Source organism: Doryrhamphus excisus, linkage group LG3 (assembly GCF_037039965.1).
Source record: "Doryrhamphus excisus strain RoL-2023G ecotype Guam linkage group LG3, RoL_Dexc_Guam_v1.1, whole genome shotgun sequence".
NCBI lineage: Eukaryota > Metazoa > Chordata > Actinopteri > Syngnathiformes > Syngnathidae > Doryrhamphus > Doryrhamphus excisus.
Window position 1 is genome coordinate 3,763,998 of NC_136359.1, and position 24,134 is coordinate 3,788,131.

At 39.1% G+C, this 24,134-nt stretch overlaps 1 protein-coding gene across 1 annotated transcript; it reads right to left on the reverse strand.

Annotated features, from left to right (window-relative positions):
* Positions 1-11,941: 11,941 nt before the first annotated feature.
* On the reverse strand, positions 11,942-23,999 carry fem1c (fem-1 homolog c). Its single transcript, XM_058071740.2, has 6 exons — positions 22,620-23,999; positions 15,169-15,338; positions 14,832-15,020; positions 14,236-14,747; positions 13,972-14,148; positions 11,942-12,611 (listed from the first exon to the last, which is right to left on the reverse strand). Exons 1-6 carry the CDS (start codon positions 23,161-23,163, stop codon positions 12,347-12,349), a joined length of 1,857 nt encoding a protein of 618 aa, XP_057927723.2. The 5' UTR covers positions 23,164-23,999; the 3' UTR covers positions 11,942-12,346.
* Positions 24,000-24,134: the final 135 nt, after the last annotated feature.

Genomic DNA, 24,134 nt, shown 5'->3' on the forward strand with positions numbered 1-24,134 from the left:
GTTACTTAAAATGTGAAATTTAGCCTGACATTTTTTTTTATTTTGAAATTATTTATATTATAATATTTTGAAATTATATATATTATTAAATGGTTACTTTAATATTCATTAAAATGTGAAATTTAGCCTGATTTTTTTTTATTTTGAAATTATTTATATTATAATATTTTGAAATTATATATATTATTAAATGGTTACTTTAATATTCATTAAAATGTGAAATTTAGCCTGAAATTTTTTCCATCAACTTCTTTTTGTACTTTTTCGTGTCCTTACACCTTATTTATTTTGAAATTATTTCATGGCTGATTATTAAAGTAACCATTTCATAATTCATTAAAATGTTAAATTTAGCCTGATTTTTTTTAATTTTGAAATTAATTATATTTTATAATTATTATTAATTTATAATTATTTGTTTTAAAATTATTTCATGGCTGATTATCTAAGTAACCATTTAATTATTCATTAAAATGTGAAATTTAGCCTGATTTTTTTAATTTTGAAATTATTTATATTTTAGAATTATTGTTAATTTATAATTATTTATTTTGAAATTATTGTTATTATTATTATTATTATTATTATTATTATTATTTATTTTGAAAATCCAAACCTACTTACATGGCCCTGTGTGAAAAAGTGATTGCCCAACCCTGAAAGAAAGTAATTGAGATCTATCAGTGTAGAAAAGGTCATAAAGCCATTTCTAATGTTTCGGGACTCCAGCCAACCACAGTGAGAGCCATGATCCACAAATGAAAACATGGAACAGCGGCGAACCTTCCCAGGAGTTGATTCATCGAAGAGGTCACAAAAGACCCCGCAACAACATCCAAAGAACTGCAGGCCTCACTTTCCCCAGTTAAGGTCAGTGTAGCATGGTCAAAATCCAGACCTGAATCCTACTGAATCCTGTGACCTTCATGCTGGAAAAGCCTCCAGTGTGACTGAATGCCGTTGTAAGAGACTCATTGCAAGTTATCACAAATGCTTGATTGCAGTTGTTGCTGCAAAGGGTGGCTCAAATAGTTATTAGCTTTAGTGGCTAATCACTTTTTTCACAAGTGTAGTTGCATTTTGTGCTGAATTTAATGACTTATTAGACAATTTAACACTTGATTTCTGATTGTTTATGTACTTTGGCAATAAAACCCTTTATCCAATCAAAATGGAGCATTATTATGGAGGTGCACTTAAGTGTTGTGTTACATACCGACTGGTCTTTTCACTCGGAATCCAAGGTGTTTGTTAGCTTGTGTGCCCACATTTGTTAGCGATGCCAACCCATCTGCCACAAAAAGCCACGGTGACTCATCCTTTCTCTGCCCACGTTCCTCTGAGATTCCATCATCATCTCCAACCAGGGGGGGGGGGGTACCCTCCTTCTTTTTTCTAATCGCCGCATACGCCGTACTGTACATTCCCCCGGCCATTTTATTTTGGCTGTGACTCAGACCTGTCAGGATGTGATGTGGGCGCAGTGAGTGTTGCACATGAAAGAGCAGTCACGGCCGGAAACCGATGGTGAAGTGGAACGAGGAGCTTTATCTGCTAATAGCTAAACGCTGGATTGAAACGGCTGCAAATTTGGAATTTGCATAAGAAAAAAATGAGGTGCCAAGTATACTAATACAGTTTGCCGACTGGGGATAGGCGGTTCAAGGCGGTTCAAGGCGGTTCAAGGCGGTTCAGGGCGGTTCAGGGCGGTTCAAGGCGGTTCAAGGCGGTTCGAGGCGGTTCGAGGCGGTTCAAGGCGGTTCAAGGCGGTTCAAGGCGGTTCAAGGCGGTTCCAGACCTGACCGTCACTTCTAAGTGAAGTGATTCAGTTCATGTTTGTTTTGTTTTGTTGGGATTTTCCAGATCAAATTAACCAAGGTTCCACTGTTAGAACATCATTAAAATGATCTAAAAATGACTATCGTAGTAGTCTAGCAGTCTTCCGTCTTCTGGACTGGTGGCCAGCCAATCACAGGGCACATATAGACAAACAACCATTCACACTCACATTCGTACCTATGGACAATTTGGAGTCGCTAATTAACCTAGCATGTTTTTGGAATGTGGGAGGAAACCATGCAATGCACGGGGAGGACATGCAAACTCCACACAGAGATGGCCGAGGGTGGAATTGAACTCGGGTCTTCTAGCTGTGAAGCCAAGACTGCATTGCTTCCGGAACAAAAGTAGTGACATTTTTCTTGGTTTATGTCACTAATACAAGGCAAATAATAATAAGCAGCTGGTGGGTGTCAAAAATCATAAAAATTAAAATGTTCCTCTCTTGGAAGAGGACAAAAGAGAAATTTCATGAATGTTTGTGTTGCATTGAAGCTTCTTGGAAACTACAAGGCAAATAATAATAAGCAGCTGGTGGCAAACTTCCTACACTTTTTGTATTCCTATCTAGATTTCATTCTTAATATTAAAGTCATTTAAAACCAAGACTGCATTGCTTCCGGGAACAAAAGTAATGACATTTTTCTTGGTTTAGGTCACTAATAAAAGAAAAAGTAAGCCAGAAGTGCAGATCGGCTATAGTTTCCATGATACAGTATTGGGTCAAAATATTAAATGTATACTAAATACATAAAAATTTAGTAAAAAAATCAAAATGTTCCTCTCTTGGAAGAGAACAAAAGAGAAATTTCATGAATGTTCGTGTTGCATTGAAGCTTCTTGGAAACTACAAGGCAAATAATAATAAGCAGCTGGTGGCAAACATCCTACACTTTTTGTATTCCTATCTAGATTTCATTCTTAATATTAAAGTCACAACAAAAGTAGTGGCATTTTTCTTGGTTTATGTCACTAATAAAAGAAAAAGTAAGCCAGAAGTGCAGATTGGCTATAGTTTCCATGATACAGTATTGGGTCAAAATATGGAATGTATGCTAAATACATACAATTTTTGTCAAAAATTATAAAAATTAAAATGTTCCTCTCTTGGAAGAGGACAAAAGAGAAATTTCATGAATGTTCGCGTTGCATTAAAGCTTCTTGGAAACTACAAGGCAAATAATAATAAGCAGCTGGTGGCAAACTTCCTACACTTTTTGTATTCCTATCTAGATTTCATTCTTAATATTAAAGTCATTTAAAACCAAGACTGCATTGCTTCCGGGAACAAAAGTAATGACATTTTTCTTGGTTTAGGTCACTAATGAAAGAAAAAGTAAGCCAGAAGTGCAGATCGACTATAGTTTCCATGATACAGTATTGGGTCAAAATATTAAATGTATACTAAATACATAAAAATTTAGTAAAAAAATCAAAATGTTCCTCTCTTGGAAGAGGACAAAAGAGAAATTTCATGAATGTTTGTGTTGCATTGAAGCTTATTGGAAACTGCAAGGCAAATAATAATAAGCAGCTGGTGGCAAACTTCCTACACTTTTTGTATTCCTATCTAGATTTCATTCTTAATATTAAAGTTATTTAAAACCAAGACTGCATTGCTTCCGGGAACAAAAGTAATGACATTTTTCTTGGTTTAGGTCACTAATAAAAGAAAAAGTAAGCCAGAAGTGCAGATCGGCTATAGTTTCCATGATACAGTATTGGGTCAAAATAGGAAATGTATACTAAATACATAAAATTTGGTCAAAAATTATAAAAATTAAAATGTTCCTGTCTTGGAAGAGGACAAAAGAGAAATTTCATGAATGTTCGCGTTGCATTGAAGCTTATTGGAAACTACAAGGCAAATAATAATAAGCAGCTGGTGGCAAACACTTTTTGTATTCCTATCTAGATTTCATTCAATTGAACTGCGGATTAAGTATAAGTAATGAACACGGGTAAGGATTCCACTAGAAAAGATATCAGGCAAAGTGGAAGGGATTTTGACGTAAAACGATATCTTAGCTAACTTAGCTAACTAGCACAGTTTTTGAATCGATACCCGTTTTCTCTTGAGATCGAGTCCAAAAATGTGCATACCGGTGTTTTTTTAAGTAAATATTCCATCCAAAATACTTCTAATCAAAGTGATATTTACCCGTGTGTTGATTTCTGGCAATCGCTACCACGCCGGCTAATTCCCCGACTATTTATAAGCAGCGTGTTTTGACAGCTGACTCAAAGGAGAGTTGATGAAAGCATGCAATCGCTCTCTCCTTCTCTTGGCGTTCTCCTTTCCCTAAATATATACATAACATGTGACTGGAAGGGATGAGTTGTCTGGTCATCGGGAGTTCAGCCCAAGAACCGTATCAGATTCAGACCCCATTGAGCTCCATGCTAAAACCCTGCCTATCTATTTTAACGCTTATGTAACTGTTCACGTTTTCTACTTTGTCTTGTCACTGTCGTCTTTTTTTTTTTTTTTTTTTTTACAGTCAGCAGGTGCAGAGACTTATTTGATGGGACGTTCTTTGTGAGTGCGTCAGAGTAAGCAAGCGTTCTAGAATAACGGGAACCTGTTGTATGTTGTAGTCATGGTTACGGACACCCGGTACAGTGATGATATGTCAATAAGGTCATTCATTCATTTTCTACTGCTTTTCCTCATGAGGGTCGCAAGGGGTGCTGGAGCCTATCCCAGCTGTCTTCAGGCGAGAGGAAGCGGACAAACAACCATTCACACTCACATTCATACCTATGGACAATTTGGAGTCGCTAATTAACCTAGCATGTTTTTGGAATGTGGGAGGAAACCTTGCAATGCACGGGGAGAACACGCAAACTCCACACAGAGATGGATGAGGGTGGAATCGAATTTGGGTCTCCTAGCTGTGAGGCCTGCACGCTAACCACTCGTGTACTGTGCATCCTAAATATTTAGAATTCATTCATTCATTCATTTTCTACCGCTTTTTCCTCACGAGGGTCGCAAGGGGTGCTGGAGCCTATCCCAGCTGTCTTCAGGCGAGAGGAGGCGGGGTACACCCTGGACTGGTGGCCAGCCAATCACAGGGCACATATAGACAAACAACCATTCACACTCACATTCATACCTCGCTAATTAACCTAGCATGTGGGAGGAAACCGGAGTACCCGGAGAAAACCCACGCATGCACGGGGAGAACATGCAAACTCCACGTGAGATGGCCGAGAGTGGAATCGAACCCTGGTCCTCCAAGCTGTGAGGTCCGCACGCTAACCACTCTCCGCCACGTTTTTTGGTTAACATCCAAAAATTTTAGCCAAAATTTTGCCACGGCTTGTGTTCACCTGCTTGTTTAGCATCCAAAATACCATGTCGTTTGTTGGACTGGTGGCCAGCCAATCACAGGGCACATAAAGACAAACAACCATTCACACTCACATTCATACCTATGGACAATTTGGAGTCGCTAATTAACCTAGCATGTTTTTGGAATGTGGGAGGAAACCATGCAATGCACGAGGAGAACATGCAAAGATGGCCGAGGGTGGGATTGAACTCTCCTAGCTGTGAGGTCTGCGTGCTAACCACTCGACCGCCGTGCAGTCCTCAAAATAATATGAAAAATAGTTTAGTCTGGACACTTACTAAACAACACTATGTATCTATTGTTGATATCTTTTTGATGATTTCATAAAGAAACTAAGTGTGCTGGACTTTTTGCATCGGCAGGGAGAAACCTGGTAACAATCTATAAATACACGCATTTCCTGCAGCAGCAGGCACACACGTGAAACAGGATATGGAGCGCTCTCCGTGCATCTGCTTCCACCATAAGGGTTCCACTAGTCGTGTTATTCCTTATACAGCCGGGGTCTCAAACATGCAGCCCGCGGGCCAAATGTGGCCCGCAGGACACTAGTTTAAGGCCCCCGCCTTGATATGAAAGTTTAATGTTTGATATGGATGCTGTATGGTATCATGTACCCAGAAAAAATTATTACGTTTGATTCATGTTCATGTTAAAGGTTAAATAACTGTTAATAGTTATCCTCCCTATCCGTGCGGAAGTGGTAAGTTTTTGGCGATTTAAGTTTAAAGGAAATAACTTGAAGGCTACCGTTTAGGTCGCTAGCTCTCTAGTTTGCGAGTTAGCATGTGTCTCAAGACCCTGCAGTTGCGCAATATGTTGTAAATAAAAAAAGAGTATAAATGTGACTATAGTCGTGTTTTGTCATGTCTACAGGGCTCTAATAATGCTTTGTTCATTTTAATCTGAAAAAAATAATTTGTCTACCCACCGACTATATGTGGTTTCTTAACTTTTAATATTTGCCGTTTTATTATTATTATTATTAAATTTATTTATTACTGATTGATTTTCTTTATTCTTGATTTGTTTATTTATTTTTCATCTTATTTTGTGCAGAAAAATAAAAATTAAGATATTTGAGAACAGTGGAATGTTTTATCAGAGCTTTTCTTGTAGAAAATCGAAACCAAAGCAAAGTTTATTAATTTTTCTGTTTTTAATAAATGCGTTTTTTTGTTTTTTTGGAAAACCTGATGCGGCCCAGCCTTGCCCAGACCCTAGCTCCAGTGGCCCCCAGGTAAATTGAGTTTGAGACCCCTTGTTATACAGTACCGGTGCTGAATGAAATGATATGAATTTGGTGTGGCTTGGAGTTAGACAGACTAAAAGACAGGAATAGTGTCTGGTGATCGAGTCCCTAGCAGGTATCCATGTGGGGCAGCTTTCCATCTGGGCATTATTCTGGGCTAAATATAAAAGCGGGACTCATGTAGGCTGAGATCAGGCTTGAAGTGGAGCCCGTCTGCCTCTTCCTGCGATTTGTCAGTATGCTACCCTTGGTGGACACCCCAAGGGGTGCTGGAGCCTATCCCAGCTGTCTTCGGGCGAGAGGCGGGGTACACCCTGGACTGGTGGCCAGCCAATCACAGGGCACATATAGACAAACAACCATTCACACTCACATTCATACCTATGGACAATTTGGAGTCGCTAATTAACCTAGCATGTTTTTGGAATGTGGGAGGAAAAAAATTTTTAGCAAAAAATTTTGGATGTTAACCAAAAAAACATGCTAACCGGGACGGCTGTTAACTGAGGTACCACTGTATCTTGACATTTCAACTACTGCATCACTACTATTCAGATTATAGAGCGAAGGAAACCACTTGTACTGTATTCGGACACATGGGTAGAATGGTGGCCAGCCAATCACAGGGCACATATAGACAAACAACCATTCACACTCACATTCATACCTATGGACAATTTGGAGTCGCTAATTAACCTAGCATGTTTTTGGAATGTGTGAGGAAACCGGAGTACCCGGAGAAAGCCCGGAGAACATGCAAACTCCACACAGAGATAGCAGAGAGTGGAATTGAACTCGGGTCTCCGAGCTGTGAGGTCTATGCACTAACCACTTGTCCACCGTGCAGCCAAATTTGTGCATAGAACACCATAAAAATGCTCAGAGTCAAAAAATTTAGGATTATTATTTTGGTGTGAAGCAAAATCCTGATAAGGGTCACAGGGGTGCTGGAGCCTATCCCAGCTGTCTTCGGGCGAGAGGCGGGGTACACCCTGGACTGGTGGCCAGCCAATCACAGGGCACATATAGACAAACAACCATTCACACTCACATTCATACCTATGGACAATTTGGAGTCGCTAATTAACCTAGCATGTTTTTGGAATGTGGGAGGAAACCATGCAATGCACGGGGAGAACATGCAAACTCCGAGGGTGACATTGAACTCTGGTCTCCAAGCTAACCACTCGACCGCTGTGCAGCCCACTGTGCATAACAATAATGCATAGTTCAGCTAAGTCACGGTTAAAGCTCACATGTTTGATTCTGGGTCACGTGTTGACCCACAAATGTTCCATTTTATGACCCGTCATGACTAAACAAAGAACATAAACAAGAGTTATGTAGGTTATCGGAGCAAAGAGTGATAAAGTGTTGTGATGCGTCACTATGTGATGGCCAAATGTGGCCCGCACGACACTAGTTTGAGGCCCCCGCCTTGATATGAAAGTTTAATGTTAGTGCGGCCCGCGTAAGTTCGATATGGATGCTGTATGGTATCATGTACCCAGAAAAAATTATTACGTTTGATTAATGTTCATGTTAAAGGTTAAATAACTGTTAATAGTTATCCTCCCTATCCGTGTGGAAGTGGTAAGTTTTTGGCGATTTAAGTTGAAGGGAAATAACTTGAAGGCTACCATTTAGGTCGCTAGCTCTCTAGTTTGCGAGTTAGCATGTGTCTCAAGATGCTGCAGTTGCGCAATATGTTGTAAATAAAAAGAGTATAAATGTGACTATAGTCGTGTTTTGTCATGTCTACAGGGCTCTAACAATGCTTTGTTCATTTTAATTTAAAAAAAAAAATTAGTCTACCCACCAACTATATGTGGTTTCTTAATTTTTAATTATTTGCCGTTTTATTATTATTATTATATTTATTTATGTATTACTGATTTACTGATTTGTTTATATATTTTTCATCTTATTTTGTGTAGAAAAATAAAAAAATTAAGATAAATTAAGATTTTTTTTTTTTTTTTGAAAAACCTGATGCGGCCCAGTCTCGCCCAGACCCTAGCTCCAGTGGCCCCCCCCCCCCAAGTAAATTGAGTTTGAGACCCCTGGTGTATTGCAACCATTTAACCACAGAACAAACAACCCCTTAAACCACCATCGTGTTCTTTTTGGCCACTTCTGGGAAGTAAACGGACGCACGGCACAAGCAATCTTCAAAGGCCTCTCAGGCCGCATTCCGCTTAACCGGGGGGGGTGCGAGCTCAAGTGTCTCAGCAGGGGGGGTGTAAACGTTGCTCGTATCCGTAGGGCGTGTACGGATAACAAAACCCGCTAATTAAAAAGAAGACGTCAACATGACATTCCAGTGGTGTTGGGGAAAGGTGCAATATGATAGCAGACAGGAAGTCAGACCTGTCGAACTCGTAGACAGACGGAGACCGGTTTCTCGTCCTGCGGTGGTTCGCTTGACTTGAGAAATGACAAATATAAAACATACATGTTAAGCAGACACATGATAATGAACATATTTGTATGATAATGTATGATCAATAATTCAGAAAATCCCACCATGCTATTAGCAAACAAACTCTTGTGCATTATCTTACCTGCTCAATTATAGCCAGGTGGGGGCGCTGTTCTTTTTTTAATAGTGCTTCTCCTATTTAAAAGGAAAACAACAGTATTTGGGCAACATTAAAAAAATAAGATTTTGAGAATAAAGTAAAATTACAAGGAAAAAAAGTTAGATTTAAGAAAATACAGTTGCAAATTGACAAGAATAAAGTTGTACATTATGAAAAAAAAAAGGTGTATATGTATGATGAAAAAATTGCAAGTCGTAATATTACCTTTGGGGAGAAAAAGAAAAGTATTAGATTTATGAGGAAAAAAAATGTAAATTTATGAGAATAATGTCGTAAATTTGAGGAAAAAAGTTGCAAATTTACAAAAAAAGGCGCAATATTTTTGCCTAACACCAAAAGGAAAAAATTAAATAGCTGTAGATTTACGAGAAAAAAATGTGTAAATTCACGAGACTAATGTCATATTTTTAATAGAAAAAAAATTGCACATTTACAAAAAAAGCGTAATATTATTTTTGCCCAAAACCAAAAGGAAAAAATTAAATAGCTGTAGATTTACGAAAAAAATGTGTAAATTCACAACGCTAATGTCGTATTTTTAAAAGAGAAAAAAATTGCAAATTTACAAAAAAAGGCGCATTATTTTTGTCCAATACCAGAAGGAAAAAATTAAATAGCTGTAGATTTACGAGAAAAAAATGTGTAAATTCATAAGACTAATGTCGCAAATTTAATAGGAAAAAAGTTGCAAATTTACAAAAAAAAGACGCAATATTATTTTTGCCCAACACCAAAAGGAAATGATTAAATAGATGTAGATTTACGAGAAAAAAAATGTGTAAATTCACAAGACTAATGTCGTAAATTTAAGAGAAAAAAAGTTGCAAATTTACAAAAGGCGCAATATTATTTTTGCCCAACACCAAAAGGAAAAAATTAAATAGCTGTAGATTTACGAGAAAAAAATGCATAAATTCACGAGACTAATATTGTATTTTTAATAGAAAAAAAGTTGCAAATAAAAAAGGTGCAATATTATTTTTGCCCAATAAAAAAATTTAATAGCTGTAGATTTATGAGAAAAAAAGATGTAAATTTATGAGAATAATGTAAATTTGAGAAAAAAGTTGCAAATTTACAAAAAAAAAGGCACAATATTATTTTTTGCCCAACACCAAAAGGAAAAAATTATATAGCTCTAGATTTACGAAAAAAAAGTGTAAATTAATGACTAATATTGTATTTTTCATAGAAAAAAAAATCGCAATATTATTTTTGCCCAACAAAAAAAATTAAATAGCTGTAGATTTATGAGAAAAAAAATTGTAAATTCACAACCCTAATGTCATAAATTTAAGAGAAAAAAAGTTGCAAATTTACAAAAAAAAAGGCGCAATATTATTTTTGCCCAATACCAAAAGGAAAAAAAATTAATAGCTGCAGATTTACGAGAATAAAAATATGTAAATTCACAACCCTAATGTCATAAATTTAAGAGAAAAAAATTGCAAATTTACAAAAAAATCGTATCGCCACCATTGCCCAGCGCCAAAGGAAAAAAAAAAAAAAAGAATAGTCGTAGATTTACGAGAAAAAAGGTGTAAATTTACCACCATTCTGTGCATTCTAAAGATACAAAAACAGATAAAAGGAGACAACTGAGCACGTAAGCGCCTCCAACAAGGTTGTATGGTTTCATGTACATGCTGTAACCATGTAGTAAAAGGTACATTCTTGATAATACTTTGTTTCATTCGGCTTTTTCCTGATGTCGGAGTACCAACAGTGGATCTTTTTTGATGTCTTGGGGCCTTTATATTCCGGATGCCCTTCCTGACGAATACCCAATGATGCTTAATGATGGAGAGTCGAACATGGGGCGTCCATTCCAAAGTCCGGAACGCCAACCACTCCACCACGGCGGGCTTATTTCTTCAGCATTCCTGAAACTTCCTTCCCGGACGCATCCCACACTTTTGCATTCGAATAAAGTTGAATGATTGAAAAATGAAAAAAAAAATGGAAGGGAAAGAGCGAAGTTGATATGAATAGGCTTTTTTTTCCACCTATATCACAAAACTGAGTTCAATTTTTTTTCTTGAAATATATAACTTTTTATCGTATCGTTATAAAATATCAAAATAGCCTTTGAAAAACCCTTTCGCATTTTCGCTGGAGTGAGCAGTGTGAGAAATTTCAAGTCAAACCGACTTATGGAACTTATGGATAACAGCACAGAAAAATATCAGGGCGTATGTTTTGACTTTAACGTGACAAAAATGGAGTACAATATTGCAAGAATTCATAAAACAATACAGGTTGACTTATCAGGATGTAGAAGCACATAAAAAAAAAAAACGACAAGTAGGTAAGTACAAGTGCAACATGGGTTTATTGTCAAATTAATAAAGATGTGGATTAACAGGATTAATGCCACATTCCAATTTTAATCTCAGCTGTGAATTAAAGTGCTGATTCAGACCAAGTTGCCCGGGGGAGTGGTCATACATTTTCTATGTCAACTTTTCTGGTGGAAAAACCCAAAATCCATATCATGAACTCCTACAAATGTTGGGGGAGAAGAAAAAAAAAAAAAAAAAAAAAAGCCCTTTCCGTACCCCCCCCCCCTTTTCCCGTCTTTCTCCACACACACCACTGAAAATGTGCAAACAAGATCATTCACAAAACCTGACTCTATAATGAGCAGTGCGGGTGTCCTGTGATATGACGTTATGGTATATTATATTGGGGGGGGTTATGGGGGGGGGGGGGGTCGCTGTGATGTTCACTGTGGCAGCTGTGTGTGCAATTCAACAGTCTCTTTCCAACAGCCTAGCCTGTGCATAGAAGGAATAAAGCACTTACGGTGTTAGCGGACAGTATATGTAAAGCTTTTTTATACACTTGGAAATGGAAACCTTCACCCCCGCCCCCCCCACTTCAAAAAAAAAAAAAAAACGACTTCCTGTAGAACGGCAACTCCACATGGCGGATATCCAGATTTGCATGACAATTCAGTTGGAAAAGTACAAAAAAAAAAAAAACGGGTGTTGGCAACAGTGGAAAATGGGGGTAGGTGGGGTGGACCTGATGTTCCAGCAGATGTCAAATTGCCGCCATCTTTGTTTTTGACAAAAGGCGGCAAAAGTTGGAGCCAACATGGAGAAAAATCTCTCAAGTGATGATAATAAATAGCATTGTGGAACATGCCAAATTTTTTTTTCCTAATGCGCAAAAAAAAAAAAAAAAAAGTAGAAATCCCTTGCAGAGTTTATCCAGAGATGTCTTCTGTCAATTCATCACAACACCCAATCCTCCATTTGTTCCGCTCTTCGGTTCGATTCCGTGAGTCATCATCTGTGGAGCTGGACGAAGGCCTCAAGTTTTTCGGGGATGTTCCCCTGGTAGCGGAGGCTGTGCTTGACGATGACCCTGGCGGCCAGGCACTGCAGCGTGGTGTGGTTGATGGGCTGGACCACGTTCCGGGCCAGCTCCTTCTCGTCCAGGAGGTCGCAGGCCGTCTGCTGGAAGGCGTTGGTGCTGTCGAAGTGAGTCCCCCACGACACCAGGAGGTTCATGATGTCCGAGTGGCCGTTGGACGCGGCTATGTGGAGCGGGCTGGTTTGGCGGGAGGAGTGACGTCACACGGGAATTTTTGGGAAAAGTCCACCACCCCCACCCACCCCCACCACTGCCACATTCAAGCACTTTCGGTATTGACTTATTTAATCATCATCATCATTATTATTATTAAATTATACTAATACTACTCTTGCTATCATTTTTAACATTTTACACATAAAACATATTTCACCTTAACACTGGAAAGATGTTTGTGTATTTATTAGTGAATATTATCAATTAATCCTGATATATTTAACACTGATTACTATGTACTGCAGTATATGACATTAATATAAATTATTATACTACAAAAGATTGACACCAGTGTTTCCCACTATACATAAAAAAAATTATAATTTCAATTTATTATTATTTTTTATTATTATAAAATTATATATTTATTATTATTTATTTATAATTTTTCATATACTATAATAATATCATATAATTTTATTTATAATTATTTATAATTTAATTTATAATTATAAATTAATATAATGAATAAATAATTTCTAAATATTTTTTTATTTTAAGAATTTTCTTTTTAACGCTTTTGGTGAGAAGTCTCATCAAAGCAGAGAAACAGACCTGTTATTATTTTTATTATTATCAAATTATTGTAAAATTATATATTTTTATTATTATTATTTATAATTTTAATATAATACTATAATATAATACTATAATATAATTTTAATATAATATAATTTTATTTATAATTTAATTTATAATTATAAATTAATACAATGAATAAATAATTTCTAAATATGTTTTTATTTTAAGAATAATTTTCTTTTTAACGCTTTTGGTGAGAAGTCTTATCAAAGCAGAGAAACAGACCTGTTATTATTTTTTATTATTATAAAATTCTATATTTCTATCATTATTATTTATTTATAATTTTAATATAATACCATAATATAATTTTAATATAATAATATAATATAATTTTAAGATAATATTATAATTTAATTTATAATTATTTATAATTTAATTTATAATTATAAATGAATACAATGAATAAATAATTTCTAAATATTTTTTATTTTAAGAATAATTTTCTTTTTAACGCTTTTGGTGAGAAGTCTTATCAAAGCAGAGAAACAGACCTGTTATTTTTTATTATTATAAAATTCTATATTTTTATTATTATTATTTATTTATAATTTTAATATAATACCATAATATAATTTTAATATAATAATATAATATAATTTTAAGATAATATTATAATTTAATTTATAATTATAAATGAATACAATGAATAAATAATTTCTAAATATTTTTTTATTTTAAGAATAATTTTCTTTTTAACGCTTTTGGTGAGAAGTCTTATCAAGGCAGAGAAACAGACCTGTTATCGTCGTCGTCTCGACAGTTGACGTCGGCGCCGCACTCCAGGAGGATGGAGGTGACGATGAGCGAGGGGAACTTGCAGACCGGGTAGCGGCCCACGCAGGTGGTGTTGCGGTCCACGGCCAGGTGGAGTGGGCTGAAGCCGTTCTTGCCACGTGGCTGGAGCTTCAGGAACCTGCAGAAATAAATGTGCAGGGAGACGGGATAAGACGACCACAACGAATCCCACCGGGCTTACGGTCCGAGAGAGACGTGTCCACACCTGTAGATGGTCTCCTTCTTGAAGTGGTCCTGCTCGGTCGTGCACGGCACCTTCTCCAGAAGACAGACTAGGTGCAGGATGATGGAGAGCGCTTTGCTGAGCTGGGCGGGGTCGAGAGGAAACGACGTCCTGTGCCGTATGGCGCGTTCGATCTCCAGCACGCTTTTGGTCAGGATCCCCATCAGGTCCTCGAAGGACACAGACGTCCCCAGCAGACCCTTGGCCCGGTCCTGCAGCATGAAGGAGAAGAGCTCGGCGAAGGACAGCAGGCTGGAGGCCGTCATGGGGCTGAGGGGGTCCAGGTTGCTCTGCTGCATGTCCAGGGCGTACTTCCACAGATTGATGCAGCGCTCAAAGTTCCCGGAGTCGGCGTAGACGGCGCCGCGGTATCGGATGTAGTACGACGTGTCCGGGTGCTGCGGGCCAAGGATCCGTTCGCGGATGAGCAGAGCCTGCATGCGCATCTCATCGGGGTCCGATATGAGCCCGTCCAGTTCTTCTCCATTTGTCACCTGAAGAACGGACAACGTCCAACAACAAAAAATCATCAGCTTCTGATGATTCGATGCCCGGAAGGAACCGAACACAGGACTCACCTCCCGGGCGTAGTCGTAGGCCATGATGAGCTGCTTGGGCTCCGGTTTATGGACCACGTTGTTGCTGTCCATGTACCTGAAGTCCATGGCTTTCTTCCAGTACTTCAAAGCTCCAAGCAGGTCTCGCTTCTTGTCCACAAACGTGGCTCCCAGGAGCTCCAGGGCGTCGATGCGCTCCTTGTGGCTCGTCTAGGTAAAAAAAAAAAAAAAAAAAAAATTATTACATTTACTTGCATAACACAACAGAGACTGTTTTACAGTGCATGCAGAGCAGCTGGGTGCAGCTACCGCCATCATGTGGCTACCGCAATCAACTAAAAGTGACAGAACGCCGCACCTGGTGATGTGTGGTAAGGTAGTCTACAATGTTGGTGTGGCCCGTGACGCTAGCGGACAGCAGGGGGGTCATGCCGTAGCCGTCCTGCTCCATGGACGCCCTGTACTGCAGCAGCATGCGCATGATCTCCAGGCTGCCGGACTCTGCACAGTCATGGAGTGCTGTGTTGCCTGTGGAGAGGAGTTAAGGAGAAGAAGTTACAAGGTGTCATCTTCATCATATGTACCAATTATGATGACGATCAGGTGCCCTTCCTTTCAGAAAGCTAACTTAGCCAAAACATTCCTCACAAGGAATCATCTTAGCTTCGGACTGATGACGTCATTCGCTACCAAAGACTTCTATGTGTTTTTTTTTCAACCCGACATCTCACTCCTGAAAACATATTTATACCTCTTATTTTTTTGCATGAGAGGCACAAGCAGGTGATGATGCAACTCCACAATAGAAGCAACAGCATGTTTGGTGCAATTTAAAGCCAGAAAACAGCATATTCATTCATTCATTCATTTTCTACTGCTTTTTCCTCACGAGGGTCGCGGGGGGTGCTGGAGTCTATCCCAGCTGTCTTCAGGCGAGAGGCGGGGTACACCCTGGACTGGTGGCCAGCCAATCACACGGCACATATAGACAAACAACCATTCACACTCACATTCATACCTATGGACAATTTGGAGTCGCCAATTAACCTAGCACGGGGAGAACATGCAAACTCCACACAGAGATAGCCGAAAGTGGAATCGAACCCTGGTCCTCCTAGCTGTGAGGTCTGCGCGCTAACCACTCGCCGCCCCATTTTCATTTTCTGCATGTAAAACTATAACCATCCCCTGTAAAATTGATTTTTCTTCATATATTTGGATATGGGGCGGCACGACGGTAAAGTGGTTAGCGCACAGACCTCACAGCTAGGAGACCAGGGTTCAATTCCACCCTCAGTCATCTCTGTGTGGAGTTGTTCTCCCCATGCATGTGTGGGTTTTCCCCGGGTATTCCGGTTTTCCTCCCACATTCCATAATAAATGTGATTACACCCATATAGTCCTGCCACAAGGCATGCTGGGTAGCTTGTGGTCCTCTCTCCCTCTCTCCCAACATTTTGCCGTAAGGTGAGGAGGTCGTCAGAGACGTAAACAAGGAAGGGACATTAACTTTTAAAATCCGGTTTCCTCCCACATTCCAAAAACATGCTAGGTTAATTAGCGACTCCAAATTGTCCATAGGTATGAATGTGAGTGTGAATGGTTGTTTGTCTATATGTGCCCTGTGATTGGCTGGCCACCAGTCCAGGGTGTACACTGCCTCTCGCCCGAAGACATGGGATAGGCTCCAACACCCCCTTGCGACCCTCGTGAGGATAAGCGGTAGAAAATGAATTAATGAATGAACCAAAAAACATGCTAACCAGGGCGGATGTTAACTGAGGTACACTGTATCTTGACATTTCAACTACTGCATCACTACTAATGAGATTATAGAGCGGAGAGAGCCAATTCTACTGTATTCGGACACATGCTCTGAGCAGCTAGCGTGCCGCTATGGATGTCGGTAGAAGCCGGGTATCGAGCGAGAGGGCTTGATTTGCTCACCTGTACAGTCCAGGTAACTCACCGATGCGTTAAATGACTACTTTTAATGTTTAGGCTCCAGCACCCGCCCCCGCGACTCTCATGAGGGGAAAAAGCGGTAGAAAATGAATGAATGAATATTTGGATGTCCTATGGAAAAAAACTGCCACTTTCTTGAATGCATTAATGGCACTGCAAAATCAGGAGAAATGACGTCTATTTCAAATATAAAGAAGATTATTGTTAAGAGCGGCTTCTAAATTACAGGAAGCGTCTCTGTGTGTAATTCCCTTTCACTCAAAACAGCAAGTGACAAGGCGTTCCAGCTTGTACTGCAGTCACACAACAAGTTATTATATACGACTTGTGCGAGGCGTTTGTTTTCACGGCTAGGACGCAGGTCGCATCACAGGTAAAACCTGGCGAGCCAGAGATTTTAGACCGCGTGGTATTTCTGAGCAAGTGCAAACTGAATTTCGCAGTAGTGAGTCGTTCTTGTACCGGCAGGTGTACCTAAGGAAGTACAGTACTACTGCAGCATTACTGTGAAATCTCATGCTTGGGAGTTTGACCCACATTACCAAGCATTTGAGATATTTTAGGACATCTCAGGGAAAAAAAAAAAAAAAAAAGGTTAAGTGATGCAACTTGTTTCCAGTGCACTGAGTGCAACAATAATGTTATTCATTAGAGTTGGCCGACTTTGAGAGCGTATTTGAAGGATTAATGTCCCGGCAGTAGTAGAGCTGCTTGCTGCACCTGATTTAGACTTTAGGGATGTTCTTGATTAAACGGTGGTGCGTTTTACCCTCCGCCTCACACTTGTGAGTCCAAACTGATCCCCAGCTCAGTCCAGATAGTCGACAGTGAACATTCGAGCCAAGGAAGAAGGTCTGCAGAGGCCATAACGGATGAAGTATGTGAACGAGTGCAACCCCTTTGCTCTCCGCTGAAATATTTAAAATTCTTGTTAAATAATCTTTATTTTGGCAATAGTATGATTTTATTTATAAACTATAGAACTTTAAAAAATTTTTTTGATTACATTTGGATTATATTATATAAAATACACTCTCCATAATGGACAACCCCATCCAGTCATTCTCCAACAGACTCCCCCAGTTCCGTTCCCACAGTAAACGCTACAAAACTTAATTCACTCCATCCAGCTCAACAATACCTCACCTGTCTGTAAAAGATAATTCACCACATTATTACGCTGTACTCTCTGTCATCCCTTGTATAAAGTGTACATTTACTTGTATTTACCATATTCTACACACTATTTGTAAAGATGCTAATCTTGTTTTCATTCATTCATTCATTTTCTACCGCTTTTTCCTCACGAGGGTAGCGGGGGTGCTGGAGCCTATCCCAGCCGTCTTTGGGCGAGAGGCGGGGTACACTCTGGACTGGTTGCCAGCCAATCACAGCGCACATATAGACAAACAACCATTCACACTCACATTCATACCTATGGACAATTTGGAGACGTCAATTAACCTAGCATGTTTTTGGAATGTGGGAGGAAACCGGAGTTAATCTTGTTTAGCTTATATTATTTTTATTTTATTATATCTTATTCATATTGCATTTTATTTGAGAGTATATAGTCTTAGTAATAAAGTCTTGTCTAAATCCAAGTCCTTGTTACTAAAATGAAATTTTTTCTCATCATAAGAGTTTATTCTCATATTTCATCACTAAATTACAACATTTTTCCATTTATCTTTTCACTTTGTTTTTGTAAAATTACTGCTAATGGTTAAACTGTACCATGGGCCAATTTTTAAAAAAGCAAACAAAAACAAACGCCACCCTGGCCGCACTTTGGACACCCCTGTTGCAGACTAGAATATTGGTACAGAGATACTGCGGCTTTGACTAAAGCGCCGACATGTGCTCGTAATAAAAAACGTCACGGGTTTGTTTCAATCTTATCTACAAGATCAAATCCTGTCGTAAAAAAAAGCAGAATTTAGGTCATCCAATCCAGAAAAAAACGGAAAGCAGGCAACTGTTGGACTCTAATTTGGAACACGGCTGTGAGAAGCTATATTTATTGGTTATACTAGCGGGCACCGTAGTAATCGATTGTATAAAATTGATAGTTTATCGCTACAATGGAGGCACTAAAAACACTTGGCTGGAACCCGCTGAGGCTCTGTTGTTCAGTATGGAATAGCAACTGTAAATACAGAATAATTATAGGGACAAATACTTCCTGGTTGAATAAAATTACATTAAATGCCAAGCCCGCTTCCTCGTAACATAATGAAATAAAGTTTACGTCTAAGATTTGCGGACATATGCACTCCTGTGTTGCTAGCGCTATTATTTTTCTGACAAATTCGATTACGAAACCCTAAAGTTTCCCCGTATATTACAGACAGACTCGAAATTTCTCACAATAAAAACACCCACTGTAAATTTATGGTGTTAAGTCGACTCGCCACAAAATTTGGCAAATACATAAAATAAAATAAAATGTAAATTTTATCTATTGGTTGAAAAACATGGCTGCCATCAAGCGAAATGCCAGCGCTATTATTTTTCCGACAAATTTGATTACGAAACCCTAAAGTTTCTCTGTAAATCAGATAGACTTGAAATTTCTCACACACAAAAAAAACACCCACTGTAAATTTATGGTGTTAAGTCGACTCGCCACAAAATTTGGCAAATACATAAAATAAAATAAAATGTAAATTTTATCTATTGGTTGAAAAACATGGCTGCCATCAAGCGAAATGCCAGCACTATTATTTTTCCGACAAATTCGACTACGAAACCCTAAAGTTTACCCGTATATTACAGACAGACTTGAAATTTCTCACTAAAAAAACACCCACTGTAAATTTATGGTGTTAAGTCGACTCGCCACAAAATTTGGCAAATACATAAAATAAAATAAAATGTAAATTTTATCTATTGGTTGAAAAACATGGCTGCCATCAAGCGCAATTCCAGCGCTATTATTTTTCCGACAAATTCGATTACGAAACCCTAAAGTTTCCACGTATATTACAGACAGACTTGAAATTTCTCACTAAAAAAAAAACACCCACTGTAAATTTTTGGTGTTAAGTCGACTCGCCACAAAATTTGGCAAATACATAAAATAAAATAAAATGTAAATTTTATCTATTGCTTGAAAAACATGGCTGCCATCAAGCGAAATGCCAGCGCTATTATTTTTCCGACAAATTCGATTACGAAACCCTAAAGTTTCTCTGTAAATCAGACAGACTTGAAATTTCTCACACACAAAAAAACATCCACTGTAAATTTATAGTGTTAAGTCGACTCGCCACAAAATTCGGCAAATACATAAAATAAAATAAAATGTTAATTTTATCTATTGGTTGAAAAACATGGCTGCCATCAAGCGAAATGCCAGCGCTATTATTTTCCCGACAAATTCGATTACGAAACCCTAAAGTTTCTCTGTAAATCAGATAGACTTGAAATTTCTCACACACAAAAAAACACCCACTGTAAATTTATGGTGTTAAGTCGACTCGCCACAAAATTTGGCAAATAAATAAAATAAAATGTAAATTTTATCTTTTGGTTGAAAAACATGGCTGCCATGAAGCGAAATGCCAGCGCTATTATTTTTCCGACAAATTCAATTACGAAACCCTAAAGTTTCTCTGTAAATCAGATAGACTTGAAATTTCTCACACACAAAAAAACACCCACTGTAAATTTATGGTGTTAAGTCGACTCGCCACAAAATTTGGCAAATAAATAAAATAAAATGTAAATTTTATCTTTTGGTTGAAAAACATGGCTGCCATGAAGCGCAATGCCAGCGCTATTATTTTTCCGACAAATTCGATTACAAAAACCTAAAGTTTCCCTGTAATTCAGACAGACTTGAAATTTCTCACACACAAAAAAACACCCAATGTAAATTTATGGTGTTAAGTCGACTCGCCACAAAATTTGGCAAATACATAAAATAAACTAAAATGTCAATTTTATCTATTGGTTAAAAAACATGGCTGCCATGAAGCGCAATGTTATTACAGGCGGCTAACTGTTCGTAAGCATGTCGTTTAGCATGTTTTCCAAAGAATACTGACCGAAACAATGACATGCAAGCTAGGCTAATGTTCGCCGTACTTTACATGAATGAGGCGTGTCATTATTTGGTTACATCTTTACAATTCAAAATGCACAGGTTCTTCCTGAGTCATCGAGGTTTTTTTTAAAATGGCGCTGTAAGACGTTTGACAGGTCCGGATTTCAAAGAGGACATAGTTTGTTCAGTTGAGTCGGATGAGTCATATGCTACGACTTGACTTATTGTTTCAAAACCGGTGACTGCAAAACAACCCCCACTCGGTTTGGATTGACACCGTCCAAAAAGGTATCCATCATATGTTTAATATGCGGAGCTGCACCGGATCACACTGGAGCTAAATACGGTAACCACAACATGGCTGCCAAAAGTCAACCCAAAGGGACCCCGCCAGGCTGTCTCATTATCTGTCCGTTCATCATCACATGAGCCGAGAGGCGTTTTTAATATTTAGACTGCCCACTTTAGTTACAAGAAGTGTGATCCTGTAAAAATAAAATAAAAAAAATCAAGCAACATTATTGTTATAATATATTGTATCTACATTAATAATGCCGTACTGACCTGAAAATAAGGTCAATATATGAATAATTTTCCGAGGGGAAAAGGTTTGACTCATTAGAACAGTGTTTTTTTTTTTATCTTTTTTGAGTCTTTTTTTAATCTTTTTTTTTTTTTTACGTTGGAAAAATTTTGCAGCACACCAATAACCATTATTTGCTTCTTTCATCTTTTTATCAGCGTGCATGACTTAATAAAATAAGATTTACTTTTAGATAAAATCCGATTAACTGTATTAATTTGTTGAGTTTAAAATCACTGTATTCTGTGACCATTTATGATTTAGTGACCATTTATGATTTAATAAAACATAATGATTTAGTCTGTACTCCCTGCAGGACAAAAAGCAGTGGTATCCTCCGCAAATAATACCAGTTTTAAGTCTTTTGTGACTTTGGAGATATCATTGATGTACAAGTTGAACAGTTTTGGTCCCAGTATTGACCCCAGGGGAACTCCGCACGTAATATGTGAACTTGCATATGTGTATTCTCCTAGCTTTAGGTATTGCTTGGTGTCAATTTACAATTTACGAATAGATGGCCAACTGGCACACGGCGGTCTAGTGGTTAGCGCGCAGACCTCACAGCTAGGAGACCAGGGTTCAATTCCACCCTCAGTTTGCATGTTCTCCCCGTGCATGCGTGGGTTTTCTCCGGGTACTCTGGTTTCCTCCCACATTCCAAAATTGGTTAATTGGCCACTCCAAATTGTCCATAGGTATGAATGTGAGTGTGAATGGTTGTTTGACTATATGTGCCCTGTGATTGGCTGGCCACCAGTCCAGGGTGTACCCCGCCTCTCGGCCGAAGACAGCTGGGACCCTCGTGAGGAAAAGCGGTAGAAAATGAATGAATGTTACAAAACGTGCATCACTAAGTCTATTAGAGGAACGAGGCAATCAGCTACGTGTTGCCACACGGACGAATATTACATTGCTCTGCCAGTCTTTACACCAATGACACGCGGCAATGAGATAATATTTGCAGAAAATTATTAATGCATGTTAATTTTAAAAAAGTGATATTGAATAATTCCTCACGGCACACCTGACGATTTCTCACGAGTTGTTGAAAATCACTGCATTAGAAAACCCAACAAATGATTCTTAGGAGGGAGATTTATCTTGACTCATGTGGGGTCTTTGTTGTCCTAGAACTACACAGTGTGTACTTTAATTGGTACCATTCATATTTTATATAGTTTTTAGTTAAGTGCAGCACTCCACTGACCTTTAACACTTTTGCGGTTGACATCAGCGCCTCTCTCCAGGAGGTACTGTGCAATCTCCTTGTGTCCTTTGTAGCAGGAGATCATGAGACAGGTGTGCCCGTGTCTGTTGGCCACCTCCAGGTCCGCCTTGTGCTCCACCAGGTACCTGACAATGTCCAGATGACCATCGAAACACGCCGCCCTCAGAGGAGTCGAGTTGGTTAGCGTGGTGCTGTTCACGGAGGCACCGTGGCCCAGAAGGGACTGCACCACTTTCAAGTGCCCGGCTGCGGACGCGGCCCAAAGCGGCGGTGCACCCTCGATGGTTTCCCCGTCGAAGTTGACAGAGCCGCCGATCTCGACTGGAGCGCAGCAGCACTCCAGGAGGTACTCCACCAGGTCCAGGTGACCGTAGCGGGAGGCCATGAGTAGCGGGGTGGCGCCGTTGGTCTTCTCGCCCATAAGCTTAGTCACCTCTGGTCCATCTTTGTTCTCCAGGAGCTTCTGGAGGAGCCTGAGCTTTCCGTCTCTGGCTGCATTGAACACTGCCGTCTTTAAATCCATGTTGGTTTTGTATTCTAACACAATAATGACGCTAATAACAGGAAGGGATGTCAAGTGTACAGGGCAGCCTTTGTTTACAGCTCGACTTTAAAGCTAACAAAGCTGCTAGCTGGCGTTCCAGGATTAATTCCTCTCCGTTTTACAATCCGAACGATGCCATGGCTCACTCGGGGTGGATTTAAATCAAATAAATCTGTAAAATGAAAGCTTGTATGTGTCTCTTTTGCCCGGTAACGCATTTGTCGCTAGCTAACTTCCTCCAACTAGCAAGCTAGCCGACTAGCTTAGCTCAGCTTTTCTTTCCTTCATCTGGTACTCACCCAGAGAAATGTATTTATCTCCCAGAAAGAAGCCTCCATGAAGTCTACTTTCTCCGGCTGTCATACTCATGTGACGGCAAATGTGTTGTTTACTCAAAGCGGGTCAAAATAAAGGGGAATCCACCCCCACCCGTTGCCGTCCTAGCTTAGCCTTCGAGGCGGCTGGTGTCGCTCTCGCTCTCGGTGAGGGTTAATACACACAGACGAGGAACGTCACCAACAAAAAGACACAAAAACAGCAAAATGGTCGTCACCCACCCCGGGGTAGTTAAACCACAAAGAGCTGGACAAATGATTTCAGCGTCCGAGGTGAGGTAAACACGGAAGAGTGTCCGTCCACCCACGGTTTTTTCCCTGATGATCACGACTCACTTTCTGCCGAATGGCTTGCGCTGGGTTCCCCTATTTCACTCCTCCAGGGGCATGATGGACGTCTCAGGTAGCCAATCACAGAGCGGCTAGCTATATACAGCCTCAACCAATTATAACGCTACATATACTGCGCATTTAATTTTCGAATTGAATCAAATGTACCAACAACACATTTAATAACAATTTAATCAATTTTAGCTGTTTTGTAGCCACTAAATCAAATTTGAATTATGATCTGGATGTGCAATTGCCCGGCGTTTGATTCTATCGCCATCTACA

Coding starts and splice junctions, on each gene's coding strand:
- fem1c (XM_058071740.2), bottom strand. CDS start 23,163: ATGGATTTAAAGACGGCAGTGTTCAATGCAGCCAGAGACGGAAAGCTC. Junction 14,748..14,831: donor CCTACGACTACGCCCGGGAG/GTGAGTCCTGTG, acceptor TCCGTTCTTCAG/GTGACAAATGGAGAAGAACT. Junction 14,149..14,235: donor AAGAAGGAGACCATCTACAG/GTGTGGACACGT, acceptor TTATTTCTGCAG/GTTCCTGAAGCTCCAGCCAC.